At 45.0% G+C, this 23,104-nt stretch overlaps 1 protein-coding gene across 2 annotated transcripts in view; it reads right to left on the reverse strand.

Annotated features, from left to right (window-relative positions):
- PRKCB (protein kinase C beta) overlaps window positions 1-23,104 on the reverse strand; it is a 320,991-nt gene that overhangs the window by 86,786 nt on the left and 211,101 nt on the right. For both annotated transcript variants that reach the window (XM_011233995.2, XM_034670243.1), the window contains exons 6-8: window positions 18,601-18,757; window positions 17,248-17,382; window positions 8,932-9,028 (exon numbers count right to left, since the gene is read on the reverse strand). In XM_011233995.2, coding sequence (XP_011232297.2) covers window positions 8,932-9,028; window positions 17,248-17,382; window positions 18,601-18,757 — 389 coding nt within the window. The remainder of the gene's footprint in view (window positions 1-8,931; window positions 9,029-17,247; window positions 17,383-18,600; window positions 18,758-23,104) is intronic.

The raw sequence follows: 23,104 nt of genomic DNA on the forward strand, positions 1-23,104 counted from the left end.
GCTGCAGCCACCAGGACTTTGTTCCTGGAGTCGCCTCTAGGGCTAGAATCTTGACTCTGGCGTGGGTAAGTGACGTAATCCTGAGTTAGTCATCCGCTCCGGACGCTCTTCCACCCAGACATCCCAAACTTCAGCATCTCTCTCAGAGAAAAGGCCGAAGGCCAGAGATGTCCCGGTCCCTCTGTACCTTCTCTGATTTTTGGGCCTCTTCTCCTTCCATCAGCCTGGCCTCATTGCTGCTCTCTGAAAGCACCAAACACGCCCTTGCCCCTGAGCCTTTGCACTTGCCGTCCCCTGTGCCTAGAGTTCTTTCCCAGAGCTTCCTCACTTCGGATAAGACAGCCCTTCCTGGGGCACCTGGGTGGCTCGGTTGGTTAAGCGTCAGACTGCTTTTGGCTCAGGTCATGACCTCAGGGCTGTGGGATTGTGCCCCGTTGTTGGGCTCTGTAGTTAGTGCAGAGTCTGCTTGTCCCTCTCCCTCTGCTCCTCTCCCTGCTCTTCTCAAATAAATAAAATCTTGAAAAAAAAAAAAAAGACAGTCTTTCCCAACACCAACATGCAGAAGCTCTCAGCAATCTTCATTCCCCTTACTTACTTTTCTCCATATCCCTTATCACCATCTTACAAACCCGTATTTACTTGTTTCTTAATTTCTCATCTTTGCCCTCACACTAGAACATGAGCTCCATGAGGTCAAGGATTTTGTCTCTTCTTCTCCTTTCCCTGGTGTCTACGGTGGTACCCAGCACAAACTAGGCACTTACTTGTCTTTGGTGAATGAACCTTTCTAAACCCTTTCAAGCAAATGGAGATTAGGACACTGACAGAATGTATCTTGGGGTTATTAGCACCATTCCTAGCACACAGTAGGTGTTCAATGAATGGCAACTATTATAGTTGTCCTATTATTCAGTTGTCTTTTTTTAAAAAGGATTTTATTTATTTATTCCAGAGAGAGAGAAAGGTGGGGGGAGGAGGAGCAGAGAGAGAGGGAGAAGCAGACTCCACGCTGAACACGGAGCCCAACACGGGGCTCAATTTCAGGACCCCGAGATCATGGCCTGAGCTGAAACCAAGAGTCAGACACTCGACCGACTGAGCCACCCAGGTGCCCCTATTCGGTAGTCTTTTAAAGATAAAGAGGCACCAAACATTTTTTCAGGGTTTTGAACATCGGGAGAGTCATTCATTAAAAAAAATACTCATGGCGTGCCTGCTACGGGCCAGGTGACGCTCTAGACACCGGGGATCAATTGGGAAGAAAAACAGCCATGGCTGTTGAGAGAATGTGCGCTGTAGCAGGGACTGGGGCCTCCCCCTTTGGGAGAGTTATCCAGGTCCACAACCTGATGTCCGCAGCAGAAACAGTGTTTCTGCAGCGGAGAGCAAGACACATTCGAAGAAGCAAACACCGTCTAGTCTGGCCGGAGCACAGAATGCAAGACAGATGTGGCACGGGACGCAGCCCAAAGGCGGGGAGGACCAGGTGAACCCCGTTAAGAAGTCAGAGCTGATTCTGAGCATGAAAGGCTTTAAGATGGCGGGTCCCTGGGTGGTGCAGTCAGTTAAGCTCCAATTCTTTAGTTTCAGCTCAGATCATGATCTCGGAGTCATGAGATGGAGCCCTGTGCTGGGCTCTGAGCTCAGCAAGGAGTCTGCTTGAGATTCTCTCTCCCTCTCTGACTGCCCCCCTCAAATAAATAAATCTTAAAAAAAAAAAAAAACCCACGGCTTCAAGGAGGCCGTGGTATGATCATATTCCATTTAGAAGATCACCCTGGGAGGCACCTGGGTGGCTCAGTCGTTAAGCGTCTGCCTTCGGCTCAGGGTGTGATCCCAGCGTTCTGGAATTGAGCCCCGCATCAGGCTCCTCCGCTGGGAGCCTGCTTCTTCCTCTCCCACTCCCCCTGCTTGTGTTCCCTCTCATGCTGGCTGTCTCTTTCTCTGTCAAATAAATAAATAAAATCTTAAAAAAAAAAAAAAAAAGATGATCACCCTGGGTCCAGCGAAGAGACCCATTGGAAGGAGGTGAGTTTTGGAACCACTAGAAAAAATGACCACAGTCATCAAGGTGTGAGAGGGCAGGGCCCGACCCCGGGGATATCTGCAGTGCAGATGGAACAAAGTGGATGGATTTGGAGGTGGATTCAGCAGAGCTGGGAGCAGCCTGGGAGAGGGGGGCTAAGGGATGAAGGACAAATCCTTGGCTTCTGTGCTGAGCACCTGGAGGACAGGATGGTGGCACTTTCCACTCAGAGGAGGAGCGGAGGAAGGGCAGATTTGCAGGTGTGGGCAAGAGGGTGGAAGGAACCTGACTCGGGGCGTGCCAAGCCTCCGCCCTCCCCACAGTGCTTTATACTGCAAAGTTTATTTCTCCCTCAGGAACTGTGTGCTCATCGTCATCATCCCGTTTGTGCTGCTGACAAAGCGTCCACCATTTTTCTTCTTCTTATAATTAATGTTTTGTAAATTACAGTGGAGGGGTGCCTGGGAGGTTCAGTCAGTTAAGCATCTGACTCTTGATCTCGGCTCAGGTCATGATCTCAGGGCCGTAAGATCGAGCCCCATGTCGGGCTCCGTGCTCAGCCTGAAGTCTGCTTGGGATTCTCTCTCCTTCTCCCTCTGCCCCTCCCCCCACTCAATCTCTTTCCCTCTCAAATAAGTAAATATAAATAAATAAATCTTTAAAAATATATGAAAATAAAAATTACAGTGGATGCACTGAAATGTATACAATCTCAAGCAGATAGTTCTATGAGTTTGGACAAATGTATACACCCATGAACCCAAACCCCAATCAAGAGAGGAAACAGTTCCATCACCCTCAGAAAGTTCTCTGTGCCCCTTCCCAGGCAATCCTGCCTCCCATGAACACAGTCTCGTTCTGATTTCTATTCGTATCATAAGTCAGGTTCGTTTGTTCTTGAACTCATTAAATGGAATCACAGAGTGTGACTTAATAAGGAATATGTATTTGGTCTCTGCTCTTGGTTCCTGATGCAAAGCTCCTAAAACTCTTGTAATTTCCTGATCGGAGCATCTTTTGTTCTAGTGAGGAGGCTCTTGGTGGGTTCTGGACGGGGGATGGTCACCAGACAGACCAAATCCTGATAGGAAGCTTGTTACTTTCAGCCCCATCCCAGGGCTGGAAATTGAGTTTATAATCGATCATGCCTCCTATGATGAAGCCTCCATAAAAATCCCTTAACTGTGGAGTTTGGAGAGCTTCCAGAATGGGGAATCCCAAACCCGTGGGGGACAGAAGCTCCTGCACTCCTTTCAGACCTTACCCTATATATGTCCTCCTTGTCTGGTGGTTCATCTGTATCTTTTATCATATCCCTTATATACAATAAACCAGTTCATAGAAATAAGTGTGTCCCTGAGTTCTGAGAGCCATTCTAGCAAATTATCAAATCTGAGAAGGAGGTATAGTGGGAACCCCTGACTGGTAGCAAGTCAGACAGAGTGTGGGTGACCCGGGAACCCACCATTTGTGACTGGAGTATAAAGTGAGGGCAGCCTCGTGGGACTGAGGCCTTTACCTGTGGGGTCTGCTCTAAATGCAGGTGTCGTCTGTGAATTAAATTGTAGCACTGGTGTCCACGGAGGACTGGAGAATTTCTTGGCGTGGGAAACCCACACATTTGGTGAAGATATGTGAAAGTCTGACAGGCTTCCCTTTAGGGAATGAGTAGTCTTTGCATCTGGCTGCTTTTGCTCATCAGAGTGTTCCTGAAATTCACCCGAAATTCACCCATGCTCTGGCATGAATCAGGAGCTTGCCCCTTTGTCTTGCTGAGCAGCGCTCACTGTTTATGTTTATCCATTCTCTTCTTTATAGGCATTTGTGTTCTTTCCACTTTGGGGCTATTAACAAAGCTGCTGTGAACACTCATGGTCAAGTTGTTTTGTGGGAAGATATGTTGAGATTCGAGTGTCTCTGGGAGAGCCGAGTATCCACACCCAGAAAGCAATGGCCTATGTGGGTTTTAGACGGAGAAATGGTATCTGAGCTGGAGACAGAGGTTTGGGGGTTACAGGCATAGAGCCAGTGGTTAAAACGTGAGCTCATCGGGTAGATGGTAAAGAAGCAAAGCGCCTAAGAAGTTGTATGGCCTTTTTTGGGGCCGTATCTTGGCCCTAAATCTATTTGGGCCATAATTCCAAATCCTCACATTCCAGCCCCTGAGTTTTGCCCAGGCTGTCAAACACATTCCCTCCTTTCTCCCCACACTACTGTCTTCCCTGCTTTAGGACCATGTCTCCCACCTTCGTTGAATCCTGACCAGGACCCACCTGATTAACTCAATGCATTCTCCAACCTGTGAGGATCGAAATCCTGACCATCCCCTGGTCCCCAGCCTGCATCCTGGCCCTGAGGGGGACACCCCAGGTCCCAGTACAGCCTGCTGGTGAAGCATGAGTAAGGGGCTCCAACTTCCCAGTTTCTCCATTTGACTTTGCTTTGTGGAAATTTTTTTTCCTGTCCTTCAAGGAGCAGCAAGTGGCCACCAGTTTCATCCCTCTGTCCTGCAAGCAACCTTCTCTCCTCTGAATTCAGGACCAACAAGCCTCTTTCTACTCTCCAGCTCAATTTGCTTCTGTGCCTTTTCTCATAGGTATAGGCTATAGACCTATAATGTCTGGGTCCCCATCGAAGCTATAGTGTTTGTGTCCCCCCACTAGGCTATAATGTTTGTGTCCTCCCCTCCAAACTTCACATGTTAAAATCCATGACGGCATTAGGAGATGGGACCTTTGGTAGGGTATTAGGTCATGAGGGTGGAGCCCCCATGAGTGGGATCAGTGCCCTCATAAAAGAGGCCCCAGAGAGGTCCCTCAGCTCTTCTGCCAAGTGAGGACACAGTGAGAAGAGAGCTGTCTAGGAACCAGGAAGGGGCTCCCACCAGAACATGACCAGGCTGAGGCTTTGAACTTGGACTTCCCAAGTTTACCATAGTCCCCACTGCACCTTGTCTGCCACCAAGCTTTTTCCTCTCCTTGTTATCTGCCTGGATCCTAAAAACATTTGGGTTTGTTACCCCTACACAGTGAACCTTTGGAGGACAAGAAGCCTGTCCTGTGTCCCTCTGAAAGTCCCCTGATCCCCCACAAGCCTCAGGCCTAGCAGGTACTCCATCAAAGAGCAAATGTTTTAAAATTGAGGCCCAAATTAAAATTATCCTCTATCTTGCTGGGTTGGATATGTCTTCAGGAACAGGAATACACTAATGGTTGCCTTCTTATGTCTGCAATTTAGAGCCCTAGAAGTTGGTGCTCAAAGAGAAAGCAAATAGACTGCATTCCTGAGCAAGGAGCCCTGCCTCTTTTCAGACTGCACTGGAGGGCGGCAAAGCCACCTCGGGAGCAAGTCTCCGGGGCTGCATTTTGGATGATTAATGCCTGCCTTGGCTTGAACTACAGACTCCTCTGCAATTAAGAGGGGCTCCTACAGGCACCCCAGTCCTATGAAGGGCTCCTACGGGCCCCCCCAGTACCCAGCAGCAGAGGCGAGGTCTCAGGAGGCATGGAGCCCCCAGATATCCCTCCCAATCCCCAACTGGCCCTTCCAAAGCCTGGAAGGAATATGTTCTGAGCTTTATTTATTCCAAGGGGGCAGGTGGTAATGACAACAATGGCCTGACATTTGAATGCTATGACACGCCAGACGCTGTTCTAAATGCATTATCTCATTCGATCTTCACATAACCTTAGAAGCTAAGAAGCACTGTGATTCCCCCATTTTACAGATGGGGACTCAAAGGCTCAGAGACAGAAAGCAACTTGCCTACAGTCACCCAGCAAGAAAGTGGCAGAGCTGGATTCAAATCCGGGCAGCCTGGCCCATGAACCACCCGAGTGGAATAGGGCTTCACTGTACAGATGAAGCCCAGATGTCCCACCAGGACCTTCTGGCACTCTCCTCTCTCCACCTGGGACTCCTTACCACTCACACCTGCAACTCCACCTGTGGGCTCACTTCCTGGCTGCAGGAGCAAGTGGGGCCCACAAGTGCCGGCCAGGGAACTCCCCAGAAAGCAGCCACCAGCCGGCGACAGAAGTTGAGCTGCTGGATGATACTGCAGTTTCGTGCCCCTCAGTTGGGGACACCCCCCTGAGGCACACATTCAACTCCCAGAGTTCTCCAGCATGCTTAAACCCCAGCTGCCCACGGTGCTAACCTGCTCCATGACACACACCCCCTTTTCCCCTCTCGGCAATGACGCTTCCTGGGATCACCTCCCAAAGAAACTACTTGCACTTGAATCCTTACATGGTCTGTTGCTGGGGAAACTCAACCCAAGATAATGAGCAGCTAGCTCTGGGATGGTAGAAAGTTGCTTAACCTCGCTGGGACTCCGTTTCCTCATCCGTGAAAGAAAAACGGGGATGCTAATAGTAGCCACCATTCAGGGGTACTGCAAGGGTTAAATATGCTAATATTTCCAGAGCACTTAAAATAATAAATGGCCCAGAGGAAGCATTGTATGATGTAAGAAAATTCTAAGACCATCGGAAAACCCACTCTGAACCATCCAAACTGGAGTTTTCCCTTCGTTGACCCAGAGACAAGCCTGTGGTCAGGCAAAAGCTCCCCAGACCGAGACGACTCGAACATTCTGAAATACACCACGCCACGGACAGCCACCGCACCAAGCTCGCCCTGCCGTGAAATTCTATTACCCCAATGCCAGCAGCTCGATTTTACCGTCACTCAGAATTTCTCCACATAAGAGGCTTGAAAGTAATTTCTGAGTCATTCTGGGTGCTAATTGGTTATTGCACAGGGATTACATTTCTCACGTTCAAGGTCAACTGAAATTTCTCTGTGTGTCTGAGAACAATTTTCGGTCTGCTGGAAACGTTTTTTTTTAATCAACAACTACAGCATGGAGCAATTATAATTCAGGCATAAACAAGCGTTTGCAGCCTCTCGCTAGAAATAAACGGCTGCATTTTGTTGCTTGCAGATAAAATAGTCCTTTATTCCACACCAATAACTGGCCCCACAAACGCTATGTTCACGTAGGAACTGTTCTCCTTGATGTCCTGAAATGTCACCCCAGCTGCCCTAGGATGGAAGAAATCATTTTGCAAACTGAGACGCCATTTTATACAAGAAAATAGTGGCGTTGTTTTTTTTTTGTTTGTTTGTTTGTTTTACCCACGATGGTACATTTTTGATGCAGCAGCAAATGGGCACAGCTCTATCAAAAAGTTGAGGGAAAGAGATGAAAGGTGTTCTCTGGAAGGACTAATCAACAGTGTCCAGTTCTTGGCTCCACTGTGTGGGATGTCCTTTTACCAGCTCATCTGGGCTTGACCAGCTCTAAGGGAATAACCTTCACTTACCAAGTTCGCTGGAGAAATGACCGATAAGCCCATGGCCAACGTGTTTATCCCACTTGTTTCCAGGAAGGGCTATCCCCCTGGGTCAGACCCATCACCACAGTCTAGTGTTTGTGGAGGGCACAACAAGGGTCAATACTCAAATGCTATTTCTGTCAATCTGAGGGACAGACTAACATGGATCTTGGGATAAAGGCCAAAATCCTTGCCAAGGCCGGCACAGCCCTTCTACTGTGATGACCAGTAACTTCCCCAGCCTTACCCTGAATTCGCCCTTTGCTCTCTCTCTCTCCTCTACCCACACTGGCCTTCTTTAAGTTTCATATAGTTGCTATAGAACTCCCCACCAGAGGGCCTTTGCACATGCGGTCCTCTCCAAATGGAATTTTCTTTTCCCCTCTCTACTCAGTTAACTTGCACTGTTGTTGCCTCAATGACACCTTCCCTCTCCTCCTGTCCCCCCTCTTATATGTTCTCAGAGTTAACATGGACCTCTCTTTCATAGAACTTTACCTGGTCACAAGTTTTTTTAATTTGCCTGTGTGATTATTTGCTGAATAACAATGATAATAATCTATTTCATTTTAGCTATTTTACACAATTTTTTTTGGAGTTAGCAGGCCATCACTGTTTATCTAGAATTGATGATTTCCCATCAGACTCAGAATATTGAGTTTGTACAAACAAAATAATGTGTTTTCCCTTATGAAATTACTTTAAAATCACTCAATACACATGTAATGAAAGAATTCATTTTCCCCCAAAACATTTTCTGTGTAAAACTGGGATGTGTCTGTGACTCTCACACAGCTGAAAATGGGGTCTACTGGCCCCTCCAGAAGGGAAAGGGCTTAGACAAGGTAGAAGCAGAGCCAGACTGTAGCCCAAGGTCAGGGCCAAGGACTCTTCATCCTCAGACGATATACTCATGGGCATTTCATGAAGTTACCAGCACAAATGATTCCATTTCTTAAAAGTATAGCACCATCCCTCCAATAGATCCAAATCTAGCTTCTATTCCTCAGCAAGTCTGGTTGACTCAGCCTCCAAAATAGAGCAATCCTCTGTCCACTTCTTTCATTCACCATTACTACCACCCCAGTCCAAGCTACCATCAAAATGACCTGAGAAGGGGCACGCCTGGGTGGCTCAGTCGGTTAAGCATCTGGCTCTTGATTTTGGCTCTGGGTCATGATCTCAGGGTCAGGGGATCAGGCCCCATGTCAGGCTCTGTGCTTGGCATGGAGTCTGCTTGTCCCTCTCCCTCTGCTCCCCCCTTTCTCCTCTCTCTCTCTCAATCTCTAAAATAAATAAATAAAATCTTTTAAAAAATGACGTGAGAAGTGAAGGAGCACTTTGGAAGAAAAGCTAAATCTAAATGAGGACAAGGAGGCAGGAATGACCTCACAAAGCAGGGTACACCTGGTTGGGGTTTTGCAGGATGCATAGGAGTTTTCTGGACATCGCAAAGGCACAGAGTCACGAAAGACCTTGGTAAAAGGCCTTTCATAACCAGAGACACAGCAAATGAGGCTGACTCAACCAGTTCCCGCTGATGTAGAAAGAAAGACCGCTCACCTCGAATTTCTGCCGCAGCTCTTCATTGCCTTCGCTTCCTTCCGGCGGCACAGGCACATTGAAGTATTCGCCTTCCTCCTGGCTCAGCAGCTTAAACCTAAAGGGAAACAGGGAGACAGGGCAAATTCCATGACTGGACTTGATATTATTTTGTCAGTTAGGATAAGAAAAGGAAGACTATAGACAACTCTACCTTAAAAAAATGTGTTGAGGCTTTTTTCTTTCCAGGTGTGCCCGTACGTGTTTGTGGCCAGGTATGCTATGTTTATTTTATAACTACTCCACAGTTTTCAGAAAAAAATGAATATTCTGTGTTTATGCAATGTTCTGGCTCTGCTCTGTCTCTCATCTTCACACACACACACAGACACACACACACACACACTTTTCTTAGTTCTCTCATTCGGTACTGTACGTTTTTACCTACTTTTGTCCACTAAGTGCTTTCTTATTCTGAAAGAATGCTATGAAGATCTCCCATGGTCAATGGAGTCTTAGCACAGTCTCCCAGCATCCTGGCTCTCAGCAACATCTGGAAGACGACAGCCTTGTCTCCATGATGCTGTTTTCTCTGCAGACACCTTCCCAAAATGCCCTGTATTAAACCCTTGAGAAATGGGATCCCTTTGCAGGTAAGTACACAAGCCCCGGAATCAAACTCTGCCTGGGTCCAAATCTCGCTTCGGCCCTTGCCTCCTTCAGTCCCTGGATAAGCTAGCTAGGCTCTCTGATCTCAATTTTTCTCATCTATAAATTGGAACAAGAGTTTTTTTCAGGGGCACCTGGCTGGCTCAGAGCATGCAACTCTAAATCTCAGGGTCATGAGTTTGAGCCCCACGTCGGGCATAGAGATTACTTAAAAAAAAAAAGTCTTTTTCATAAGATTACTGTGGAACTGAGATACAGTGACTCACGCAAAATGATAGGAACAGTGCCTGGCATTTAGCAAGTGATAAAAGAAATCATCATCATCATTACGAATATTGACATTATCCTAATAAACAAGATGGCTTTCAGTATGTTTTTGACGACAAAGATGCTTCCATCTACTCAAAGGGTAACACGAGAGGAAGGAAAAGGACATTCCAAAGACAGCTTAGTCGCTAAAGGGAAAAAACATCCCAGAGCTCCTCACTCCCAAAGAAAGACTTCCTAAACCAAATTCACAATTTTCATAACGATTTTTTCCTCCATTCACAAAACTTCCTCAGCAGCTCCTAAAAATAGGAGGAGAGGTGATTCAAAGCAGAGGGATTATTTGCGCCTCTACACCTCCACATTTAATATTCAATTATCCTTGGGGCACCTGGGTGGCTCAGTCGGTTAAACATCTGCCTTCAACTCAGGTCATGATCCTGGGGTCCTGGGATCAAGCCCCACGCCGGGCTCCCTGCTCAGTGGGGAGTCTGCTTCTCCCTCTGCCCCTCCCCTCCTCAAATAAATAATCTTTTAAAAAATATTCAATTGTCTGCTTCCTAATTTCCAAAAGAAATACAAAAGTAAGAGAACATCTGTATTTTCTTGGCAATCAAGAAGGGTGCTATCCACACAGCAGCAACTTCTAGGAACTCGACAAATTAAAGTAATAGTAAGAGAACATGGAGCAGTGGTTGGCAAATGCTATTCGCCTTTGTGGATTTTGCTAAATCTGGTTATTATGATCCAGTTTCATGGTTTTCATTATATCATCTCCTTTTTAAATAGTATATTCACTTTAAAAAGGAAGCCAACAGGGGCGCCTGGGTGGCACAGCGGTTAAGCGTCTGCCTTCAGCCCAGGGCGTGATCCCGGCGTTCTGGGATCGAGCCCCACATCGGGCTCTTCTGCTGTGAGCCTGCTTCTTCCTCTCCCACTCCCCCTGCTTGTGTTCCCTCTCTCGCTGGCTGTCTCTATCTCTGTCAAAAAAAAAAAAAAATCTTAAAAAGGAAGCCAACAGGTTACAAGTAGAAAGTAACTGTAAAAAAATAAACACATGCAAATCAAAGTCACCCAAGTCCAAGTAGATGGCGTTGCTTACCAACGTCTCTGAGACTAATGTCCCCCCCTTGTTAAAATGGGAGCTCAGCCAGTGGCACAAGTTAAAGAATGTTAAGGGTACAGCAACACCGGCTGAGACTTTCTCTTTGTGGTAATCTGAAGGTTTGAAGGAGCACTGGCCAAAGAAAAGCTTGGTCAGTGTACATCTCAGTATTACTAATACCCCAAACATGTGCTATCTAAACCATATACAGTTTAAGCCACTTTGGAAACTACAGATCAAGGGGGACTGACCAGTGGTGACCAGTCAATGGGACCCCTGAAAGGACCCCACTAACAACCCTGGGCCAGACCACCAGGGACTAGCTGACAGCCACTCATTCTAATCCATATTCAGGAAGGATGGGACATGTCACGTACCCTCACTATGTCTGCTGGAGCCAACATGCTGTCACTATTGCTTCTGAAGAAGGACTTGTGTCTGTTAGAAAAGAGAAGCAAGGACCCCTTCCAACTTTGAGTTGCACAAAACCAACATGGGGAACATGCCCCCCTACGGGCAGTAGGGCTGACTGTTGTGCAGCTGTTTCCAGCTGTGGGTCTCTCCAAAATAGCTATAGGGAACAGGATCCCTGTTCTGACAAAGAAAAATTCCAAAAAATACAAAAGACTCCTTTCTCCCTTCGTCTGATTTTGAAAAATTACAACTGGGACACTCATAATTCCTGTGCCCATCCGTCTATGAGGATGGGCAGATACAGAAAAATAACAGGATGTCTGAAAAACTCAGTCAAATAGAAATAATGAGAAATCAGATAAGTACCTCCCATGAAATAGAACTATTGCCAAAAGAGAGAAAATTCTAAAAAATATCTAGTTTATACTTTCAATGAGATTCAAGAAGCTAATGCGTCTTTGAAAAGGGAACAATCTGAGATCAGAAAAGGCTACTTTTGGAAGGAAAATGTAATTACTAAATTTAAAAATCCACTGGAAACAATGAACACTAAGCTGGATAATTCAGATAACAATTAGGAAATTAGAAGACAACCCTCAGCAATTTTTCTGGCAGTTGAACCTGATATTTATTATATTGATTGGAGCTGAACTGAATGCTTTATATACCATTAAGAAAAATGCTTATTACCAAAATTAATATACAACATGAAAGGAAGGAATATAGCAACTTATATATCAGGAAAGACATCTTATGATCTATCTTATGTAAAAAGTTCTTACAATTCAATAAGAAAATGACAAAAATCAGGACCTACTCATTTATAAATATAAACAAATGGCAATATACAAATGAAAATATTCAACATAATTAGTAACAAAATATGTATGATAGTAAAATTATGTAAATATGTATAATTAGTAACAAAATGTGTATAATCTTCACATTATATCTTTGAAATTTATAATACCAGATGTTGACAAGTGTGGGTGAAATGAAAAGTATCGTGCAGCACTGGTGAGAATGTAAATTGAAAAAAATCGCAGAACAGTTTGGCAAACACTTTAATAATACATATGTTCTCAAAGCCATCGATTCCAGGATTAGGAATTTCTTAGGAAATGATTAAAGCTATGCACAGAGGTTTTGCTGCAAGTATGTTTACTGTAGAATTATTCATCTAGGTAAGCATTACACATTTTATAATACAAATATGATTCTGTAAGTTGAGGCAGATCTATAGAACGGGCCACATGAAAATGATGTTGCCCAAGATTACTGAATTATAGGGAAAAGTGTTCATAATGCATTGTTAGATGAAAAACGGTACAGTAAGATTTCATTTTTTGTTTCATACGCACATGTGAGTGCAGACACACACATATGCACACAGAAAAAACCTCTTAATAATGTCAATAGTGATTATCCCTGGACAATGGGATTCTGGATAATATTTTGTTTTCTTATTTATATTTTTCTAATAATTATTCAATTAATAATAATCACTGATACTGAGTACTTACTATTCACCAGACACGGGGCGCTTCACTTGTATTAACTACTTTAGTATCACAACTATCCTATGACATAATTACTGCTATTATCTCCAAATGAGAAAAGGAGTCAGAGAGGGAAGGTAACTTGCCCAGGGGTACACAGCCAGGAAATGGATGAGCAGAGACTCTAACCCAGGATATCTGATTCCAAAGCTTTAGTTTTTTGGGGAGAGGGGTGGGATTTGTAATAAGACCAACATGACATTATTAGTAATAACAAAAGAAACCTTAAAGAAGCATAAATTTAAGGTAATAATGACATAATAATTGTTCACAAGAAGAAGAAAAGAATGAAATAGGAAAGAAGAAAAAAAAAACCTTTAGAATCAGAAATCATGATGGAAATGTGGCAATTATGACCATAAACATTAAAACATTTTCCTATGGAAAAGAAGAAAGACTTTCAGATTCAGGGTTTTTTGGGTTTTTTTACCCAACAACACACCACTTGTTACACCAAACCAAAGGACTCAGATTAAACATAAGAAAATGGGCAGGATCCACTAGGCAAGAAGTATTTACCACTCTGCAACCAAACGAGACAGGTTGAAAGGTCAATCAGATGTCCTCATTCCTTGGCTCCTCTACTTACTCTGGGCAGGAAATGAAGTTCCTAAAAGGCCCCTGTGGGATTTGCTGAGCCCCTCTTATCCTGCCAGTCCTTGCTCCCTACTGCCACCCCCTTTGCAGATCCTTCCAGCCACACAGGTCACTTTGCTGACCCTCAAACCTGCTGGGGGCACTCCTGCCTCAGGGCCTTTGCACTTGCTGTTCTCACCATCTGGGACAATCTCCCCCTAGACTTCCACATGTTCACTCCCTCACCTCCCTTCAGGTCTTTGCCATGTGTCACCTTTCCAGTGAATCCTTTCCTGGGAATTGTATTAAATAAATTGGAGTATCACCCCCCTGTCCCTCCCCCCAGCATTCCTTATCCTTATTTGTGTTTACTTTTCTCTATAACATTTATTTTTTAATTTTTTTTTAAGTAGGCTCCATGCCCAGTGTGAAGCCCAACGAAGGGCTTGAACTCATGACCATGAGATCAAGACCTGAGCTGAGATCAAGAGCTGGACGCTTAACTGACTGAGCCACCCAGGCGCCCCTCTCTATAGCATTTATCAGCCTCAAACATGCTATTTTTTACTACTCATTTTTTAAAATTTTGTGCATTGTTCTCCAAATAAAAAGAAACCTCCATGAACCCAAAGATTCAGTATATAGGTACTTGCTATGTATACTCACTGTAGAAATGCCACCAACAAGGCAAAATCATGGGCAAAGTGTATTAACTGGAACAGACATATTGTGTTGATATAAGTCATTTTTGAAAATAAGTCTTGGAGAGTTATGTAGTCAATAATGATGCCACACACATATAAAGCAAAAAAATATCAGAAATGAAAGAGTGTTTGAAAAAATGTTACTGGGAGAAGCTTAACAAGCATTGTGCATTTTGGTCAGATAAAACAAATAAAAAAAAATAGGAAGGCATGGGAGATCTGGATATTATATTAAGGTAGAATTAAAAAACACTGAAATGCATGACCTACAAGTAGTAAATGTAATCTTTGTATTGAAGTGTCCACAGAACATTTAGTAACACTGAACTAAGGTAAATTGGAAAAAGAAAAAAAAAAAAGAAAAAAAAGAAAAGTGTACAGGACATATTCTCTGACCATAAAGTATTAACACTGTCATTTGACATTAACAATGAAAAATGAAACAAAAAGCTAACACCAGTGATTTCCAAAATGCCCAAATAAAAGCACGCTTGAAAGGAAATTAAAAACACAATTGCAGACCTTGAGCAAAGCAACAAAAGCTGGAATGCGACATATCACAGCTCAGAGGAAATCTTTATTCCCTCCAAAGCTCGTTCTTTATTCTTGAAGAGCAGAGTCCGTTAAGAGAGGAAAAATAAATCAGCAAAATATTCAACTGAAATTCACAGGCAACCACCCAACAAACCCACAGAAAAGAAGACTGAAACATAGAATTGATACGTAAATCCCATAGCTCAGTCTTTGCAGAAAAATAAACCACAGCAAAACAGATAAACCCCTGGAAAACAAGGGGAAGGAAAGGAAACAACAAAAACAAATAAAATTAGAAACAAAGGAGTGGATCTGACGACAGACACGGGCTGGTGGCAAAGTGGCAGATGAAGGGGCCTGAGGCTGGCGTGCCGCATCTGGGAGCTCGCACAGCTGCCTTCTGCCTTTCCGCCACGTGGTCTTCAATTACAGCACAACAGAAGAGCTGGGAGAGCTCGTCCCCTGCCAGATGGGGAAACTGAGTCTCGGAGATGGCATGGCACTCACCAAAGACCCCACAGGGACAAGAATCCAAATTTCTACGATTTGTTACATTTACAGTCAAGAGAGCATCACAGATGTCTTGGCCCTGAATCTTTTAGGGCGGACTTTCATCTGCAAAATCTGAAGAGGGCCTTTATTTAGCAAAAGTCCCCTCCAATAATTCCAACAATTTCACAACTCTCCTAGGAGGGGGGTGGGGGATGCTGCAATTAGACCTGACTAATGGATATGTAATGGCTGAGAAGGCTGGAGTACACAGAGGTGAAGTGATTCACCTGAAGTCACAAAGCATTCATCCACTGAGGAGAGCCAAGGTCAAAACCCTCCCATCCACCCTCTAGGCCTCTGCCAAACCCCTGGACCAGGAGGCAGAATGGGATACGCACGTGCTGACCTTGGCATCCTAGAGACCTGGACCCAAGCACCGTCACGTATGAGTTGTGTGTCCTTTCACATGTTGCTTGACTACTCTGATCCCAGGAACAACACTCCACCCAGAACTGGTGGGAGAATTGAAGGATTGATGACATGTACGTACAGGGATATTTTGTACTCAGTCCTTTTGTCCTCCCCGCACTCTGCTGTCTGTTTCCAGGAGTGGATGGGGCAGTCACCGGACCCGGAAGGAGTGGTACCAGTGGGAGAGAGTCCTGCCCATTTAGGCCTGAAGAACCACGAGAAGTGAGCAAGGATAGGGGGAAAGCAAACGGGCTTTCCCCGGCCTCCTCTGCCCTGGGCAGAGACCTACATGGAGGGCCACACCTCACAGTAGCAATAGGCCAGGGATACAGGGATCACTCAGACAGCACTCCTGGCCCGCATGCAGGAGGCTGAGAAATGAGGGCTTACACAAGTCGCCTGGGGAGTGGGACAAAGAGGACACTATGTGGAAGGACCTCACAACCAGAGGCAACAGGCCAGGACCTGGGATGCTCCAGCAGGAAGCCAGAAATGATGCTCCAAACCTGACTCCTTTTACTCAGATGACGGTGAAACCAACCATTGCCAAGCGGGCTTACCCAGCCTCTTCGCTGGGAATACGGAACAAGGATTTTTGCCACGAGAAGGGAACGAAGCAAAAACTGCAGAACAAAGGAGACACAACAGCTGACCATGACTGCAACCTCCCAGCACCTCCGTCCCAACGAAGGAGCATCTTCTTACGGAGCCAGAATCTGACAGTGGATTTCATATATCTTTAGGGTATATTGCGAGACCACGTTAGTGCCCATGGGGCCAGTCAAGACATGTAACTGTGTAAAGTTAGATGAATATAAAGCAATAGGGAATGGTGAAGACTACGGCAAGCAGAAAACCCGTGTCCTGTGTGAATGAGGCATTAGCTAACTACTCACCTGTTCTCAATTGTTGCCTTCTAAGCCCAGTGCATCCAGATATTTTTGGCTTTCCAAGCCAGAAGTCCAGATTTTTTATTTTTATTTTTTAAGTAGGCTCCACGCCTAGCATGGAGCCCAATGTGGGGCTTGAACTCACAACTCTGAGATCAAGACCTGAGCTGATATCAAGAGTAGGACACTTGGGGCACCTGGGTAGCTCAGTTGGTTAAGTGTCTGCCCTTAGATCAGGTCATGATCTCAGGATCCTGGGATAGGGCCCTGCATCAGGCTCCCTGCTCAGTGGGGAGTCTGCTTCTCCCTCTCCCTTTGCCCCTCCACCCTGCTCGTGCTCTCTCTCTCTCTCTCAAATAAATAAACAAAATCTTTTTTAAAAAGTTGGATGCTTAACTGATTGAACCACCCAGGCACCCCCAGAAGTCCAGATTTTTATGGAAAATGTCCTGATTTTGAATATACTAGCAACTGATTTTTTTTCCTTAAGTACAAGGACCAAATAAAACATATCCGTGAGGCAGATCCAATCTACCAGCCATCACTCTGTCATTCTGCTTTAGTATTTCACTTTGAGGACAAAAAGGAAAATATCCTTCTTCCCATGTGCGATGGACCAAGCTGTATGGTAGTTTTCAAAGCAAAATCCTGCTTACCAGCCATCAACACCAGCTTTCTGCAGTTCGGAAATCCCAAACGACAAAGATCCCATGAAGTCATTCCTGCTGGTCAGATCCCAATCCCAAATCTCTACAGACAGTCTTCTGTCTTTGTCCGATTCTTTCAGTTGGCTGCCAAGAGCAAAAAGAGAGAAGTCAGCAGAGGTTACAGCAATTTCTCAAGCAGATGAAATGTTTTAAGAGGACAAGGCCCGAAGGTAGGAATTTTTAAAGATTACAAGCTGTTGCAAGAAACATGTTCCGTTTCCATCCCAGGAAAGCTCCTCAGGGAGGAAGAGCTTCTCAAGTTCCCAGCCTGTGGCTCAACCGGTTGGGTGGAGGACCTGGGCCAGCTCCGACAGAAACCATTCTAGCTGCTTCTGCCGCCTTACGTCTTAATAGGGTTCATGATGTTCGGGAAACCCTACTGACACGGTGGAGATAAGAACTATGGATATCAATTATATAATTGCGCAAGTGTTTGCACACACGTGAGTTAGCATGAGGCTGAGGACATCTGTGGAGGAAAGAGTCTTATCAGTGCTGGTCGGGGGAACCTGTCTGTTCTGAGGCATGTCCTTGATGGAGGCTGAGGTGCACCTCCAGTTTTGCCCTGAGAGAGGAAACAGGGGATGGGGCTCCCACAAGGAATCATGCTTTTGGTCCGTAGCCTCTGGAGTCAGACTGTCAGAAATCAAATCCCCCTCGACCCCATACTGGCTGGCCACATTCTTTAACCTCTTCAAGCCCCACTGGTTAAATGGGGATGAAAAGGCCAATGAACTGAGATCATTCAATAGAGTGCTTTTTATAACTGGGATATTCTCCATAAATATTGGCTGATGTCGTGAACCCTTGTGGGCCCAGGTGCATCAAAAAGCGAACCCAGGTTCACTGGCCCAGGAAGATCCTCCATGGAAGCTGGCAGAGAACTCTCAACAGGCTGCAGCCCCAGCATATCCATATCCACAGACTCAGCCCTAGAGGGGTTATCACCACACCCTATGGGTTACGTCCCACTGTTCACTGAGACCAGAGCTTCTCCCACAACTTGCCTTCACCTAGCAACACATCACACTACTTTCTATCCCACCCACTCCCCACACCACAGACATTCTCAACTCTATTAAAAAAAAAAGTTCCAATTTCTACTTGGCTTGCAATGCAAAAGTGCAGATGGAGGGGGAGGAAGGGAAGAGAGGAGGGAGAAAGGGAGGGAGGGAGGGAAGGAAGGAAGGAGGGAGGGTGGGGAGAAATGAAATGGAAGCTGGGAGGGGGCACTTCCCAATCTCAGGTGGCCCACAAGACAACCCCCACCATCCACGCGGGGCGGCGATAATTTTAACTTACAATCTGAATGTCTCATTCCACTCAGGGTTGAGGGAGCACTTGATGGTTTTGGTCTTCTGCTTGCTCTCGCTCTTGGGGTCAGGAATCAGTTTTAGTTTCACGTAAGGGTCTGACAAGCCATTGGGGTCCATAGGTACAAGGTTTTTAGCATCTCTTACTAAAAAAAGAAAAAGCAATTTCAGCATTAATGGCCGCGTAATGTTTAAGCATCAACCAGTGAGGGCTGGAGAACCTGCGGACAAGACCTTGGCACCACACTCATTTAACAGGAGTTGTAACTTAGGAACTGACAGCTAAGAAGCATGCAAAGCAAGACAGACTGGTAGGATGTAGCCTCTGCTCTACAGGAGCTCAAAACTGATTTCTGACTCTCACTCCTCTATGCACTGTGCCCCCTAGATTAACTGTACCCTCTTTAAGCTTGTGTTCCACAAAGCCAACAAGAAAGATTGGCTTCTTTCCCCGAGCATAATGTTTCCAAGATTCATCCACATTGTGGCACGGATCAATACATCATCTACGGCTGAATATTATCCCCTTGTATGGATATCTCACGCTTTGTTTATCCATTCATCAGATGGACATTGAGGTTGCTCCCATTTTTTGGCTCTTGTGAATAGTGCTGCTATGAACCTCTGTGCGCTCTGACGCAGATGGTCACACGTTGTAGGATTCCATTCATATGAAACATCCAGAACAGGTAAATCCACAGAGACAGAAAAAGCAGACCAGTGGTGGCCAGGAGCTGGGGAGTGACTACGCAATGGGTAAGGGGTGTCCTTTACTGGTGATGACATTTCTTGGAACTAGATACAGGTGATGGTCGTACAACCTTGTGAATATACTAAATGCCAGTGAATGGTACACTTTAAGATGGTTAATGGTTAATTTTATGTTGTGTGAATTTTAACTCAATTCAAAAAGCAAAAGCTAAAAGAGAAAGAGTTGCTTTCCAAACCAGGGTGCACCTGTCGTCCATGGAACACCCATAACCACCACCCAGACAGCTCAGAGAGAAGGCTGGAAAAATATCACAGCATTATAGGTAGGCTCCACTCTCAAAGGAGAACACTGAGTAAAAGAGACTGTAAGACTGGCTTAAAGAAGAAAGGAAGAAGAGGGTCAGTAGTGTAGACACAACTAGCCACAGGAAGGATGAGGTGGAATAAAACATCAGCCTAGAGAAACAGAAGCAGTTAGTTAGGAGTCAACTTGAAAGCCAGTTACATAGGCAGCCATGGGAAGGAGATGGGAAAAATCGGAATTGTACAGGTCATAAGGATACGGTGCCAACCATCTCACTTTTGATAGAAAAATCCAAAGTATTACATTAGCAGATTGAATCAAGTGATCTTCCAGAAAGCTAATACAGAATGACTCCTACCAGGAAAGCAAAGATGGTTCAATCATAGAAAATCTATTATTAAAATAGTCATTATATGCATAGGTCAAACGAGAAAACCATAGGATCATTGCAATTAGCTAGAAATAGCAGGAAATTGTCTACACGGGATAAAGGTTATCTGAAATAACAGCTCCATAGTTAATGATAAATGAGATCCCATTAAAGGCAGGAAGACAATAGACATCCATGACCCCACTATAATTTGAAAATTTTTTCTAAGTGTTCCATAAGTTCATTAACACAATAGAAACAGAATACTGGAAAGTAAGGGATAAAGCACCCCCTCACCTCCTATAACCTTTGCTTCTACTCTAACACAGTCACCTCCTCCCTGGAGTTTATCATCCCAGAAATTACACCCCTTTCTCAATCTCCATTTCACATACCCCACAAGCCTATGCCCCTCCCTAATTTTCCAGTTCATTAACCCTAGTACTCTACTGCAACCAGTCTTACATCACCACTCTGTTGAACCAAACTTTCTTGAATCTTCTCCCCATTCCCTCTTGCTTTCATTTAATTCACCCCAGCCTAGAGTTCATAGTGCATTATAATCACTCCCTTGGAAACCTCCTCAACTCTCTTCCTCCTTTTTCTTTCCATTTTATTTATCTGGGGGAAAAAAACAGCCCTAGTTAAATTTGTAGATCTTCTCTTTATTTTCTTACACCCAAGCAGCTAGCCATTGCTAGGAAGGGGTAGGGACTGAATACATGAGATGGGAAAAGGCCTGGGTGGACTGCCAGGAGAGTGACAAGGGGCCTCGGGATGCCAGCTGTAACTTATTCCGCACTGACGTGTTTCTGCACTGTAGTATATGGCCTTTCCTTCCGTTTATCCACAGGCTGAATTCTCACTCCATGTCATTCTCATTCAGGTTGTACCTCATTCTTGCACCAAAACCAAGAACCTTTTCTCTTTGACTTTGACTCAGTTCAATAAGCAGGTCCCCATGAGGCATTAGGCATTCTGTTAGGCACTGGGGACACGGGGACCACATAAGGTAAGATATTGATCCTGTCCCCCAGGAATACGGAAAACCAAATTTATTCAAAGTACAGTTGATCGCTAGTGAGTCCGTAGCCAGGTCACACAGTGTAGCGGATACACGCTACGAGAAGTCAGGTTTTGCATCTTGCCTAGCAGTTACTTCACATTTTGGAACTTTGATTTCTTGACCAATGAGATGCAGATAATACACACTTCATTGGGTTGTTGTAAGAGTATAATCGGATGCAGAATATACATGTTTAGCACAGAATCTGGCACTCTGGGGAATAGTTAATAAATACCAGCTCTATTTTTGCTATTTTATTATTATTATTATGCATATTCAGTGTCCCCTCTCACTACATTTGTCCACTTTTATTAAGAAGAGTTGACCATTTCCAAATGGACTGATATCAAACAGCACCACTTGTGGGTCGTCTTCTTTGAGAGAAATACATCTGACCATTCCACTCGAATCTTTCCAGAGGGCTCCTCAAACCTTAGTGTGTATTAGAGTCACCATATCCCTGGGACCCACTCCTACAGATGGATTCTGATTCCGTGACTCTGGAGGGAGAGCTGCTCACTTGTGTTTCTAACACGTTCCCAGGTGATGCTGCTGCTGGCCCATAGAGCACACATTAAGTAAAACGTTTCTAGATGATATAATTTCTTAAGATCCCCATGCATCTTCCTCCAACTGTTACTTTCTCTCGTTTCTTGAGCCTTCCAGGGAAAATAGCATGTGCCAGTTTCTAGGCTGGGATCTTGTAATGACACATCTATCACAGAGTAAGCTGCATAAAAACATGATCTGAGGTGCGCTGACGTGCCAGGAACTTGTCTGTCTGGATGACTGGCAACACATATGCAAGTGGGAACGGCTCACGTCTCTTCTCACTGTCAAGGCCCACACCCCTTCCCACCTCACTCCCTGTGTTATGAACTGACACCACGGGACCGTCATCAGAAGTTTCTTCTACTGTAAATGTATGAGTTCACAGCTCCTTCAGAGTGCTCTTGACAGGACAAGTGTGTGCTGGAGTCTTGAGCCAATCTTTACAACTAATGCTTTAAGAATGACGTCTCCATGGGCCTCTGCTTCTCCCGAACCCAATATTCAGGATCGAGATATGACTCCATCTGCCCCCAGCCCTTATAGATCCTTTCTTCCTCTTTTGACCTTATGGGTCTATCCTCCACAGAAGAGGTCAAAAATTGTTGTGGAAAGGAATGGAGTGGAATTGATTCCGGGCCTGCTGGCATTCACATCTCAAGAGCTCTCTCTCCCAAAAACATCACATCATGAGCGGGTGACAGTAGCTGCAGGCTAAGCTCCAGAGCCCTGTCCCTCCTGAAGCTTTTCAAAGTAGAGTCATGTTTCCCAGCCACAATGTACTGAGGAAGCAAATCTCTCTAGACCACACTTGGCGAGACTGACTTTGATTTTTCTTGATAAATGTTTCTTTACTATCTTTGTTGAAATCCAGCCAGCCCAGATGGTACAAAATGCTTCACAAAAGCAGAAATAGCCACCTTCCCCCCGTTGGTGGAAGTGTGCTAAATGTACAGAAGAAAAGTGTCCTGATCCAGAGAACACTGCTCGCCTTGGACGTGAAGCAGGTGGGGGGTGAGGTCTGGCTGTTTCCATCAAAGGGTCCTCAGAGCAAACGAGGCCTTCTGCATGCTGCTGAAAGTTACCTAAGACAGCGCTGAAGCCATAAAAAGACAGCACTACTCTTAACTATTTTCCTAAGAATTGTTCTTCAAGAACTTTCCTACCCTTTCCTCTAACCCACCCCGCCTTGCAACCACCCAAAATACAACTATCTATTAGAAAAATATGAATAATTGTGCTGCTCTAAAGCCTTTATCTCACACGTTGTGGGAGATAACCAGAAGCTTCTTTTTCAACTCATTTAAAAGGCACTTTCTTCAACATCATGAGTCCTCACTTGTCCTCCCTACGTGTCCCCAGAACAGCTATTCAAAGTAATGCCCCCAAACATTCAGTTACGTTTGAGGATGTCTGCAATGGTAAAGCGTAGGAAATACTGAGTGCCCCTCCACAGGGGAAGGGGTAATCCGTGCATATTCATACTGTGAAAT

The sequence above is a fragment of the Ailuropoda melanoleuca genome, chromosome 10 (genome assembly GCF_002007445.2).
Source record: "Ailuropoda melanoleuca isolate Jingjing chromosome 10, ASM200744v2, whole genome shotgun sequence".
NCBI classification, from domain to species: domain Eukaryota; kingdom Metazoa; phylum Chordata; class Mammalia; order Carnivora; family Ursidae; genus Ailuropoda; species Ailuropoda melanoleuca.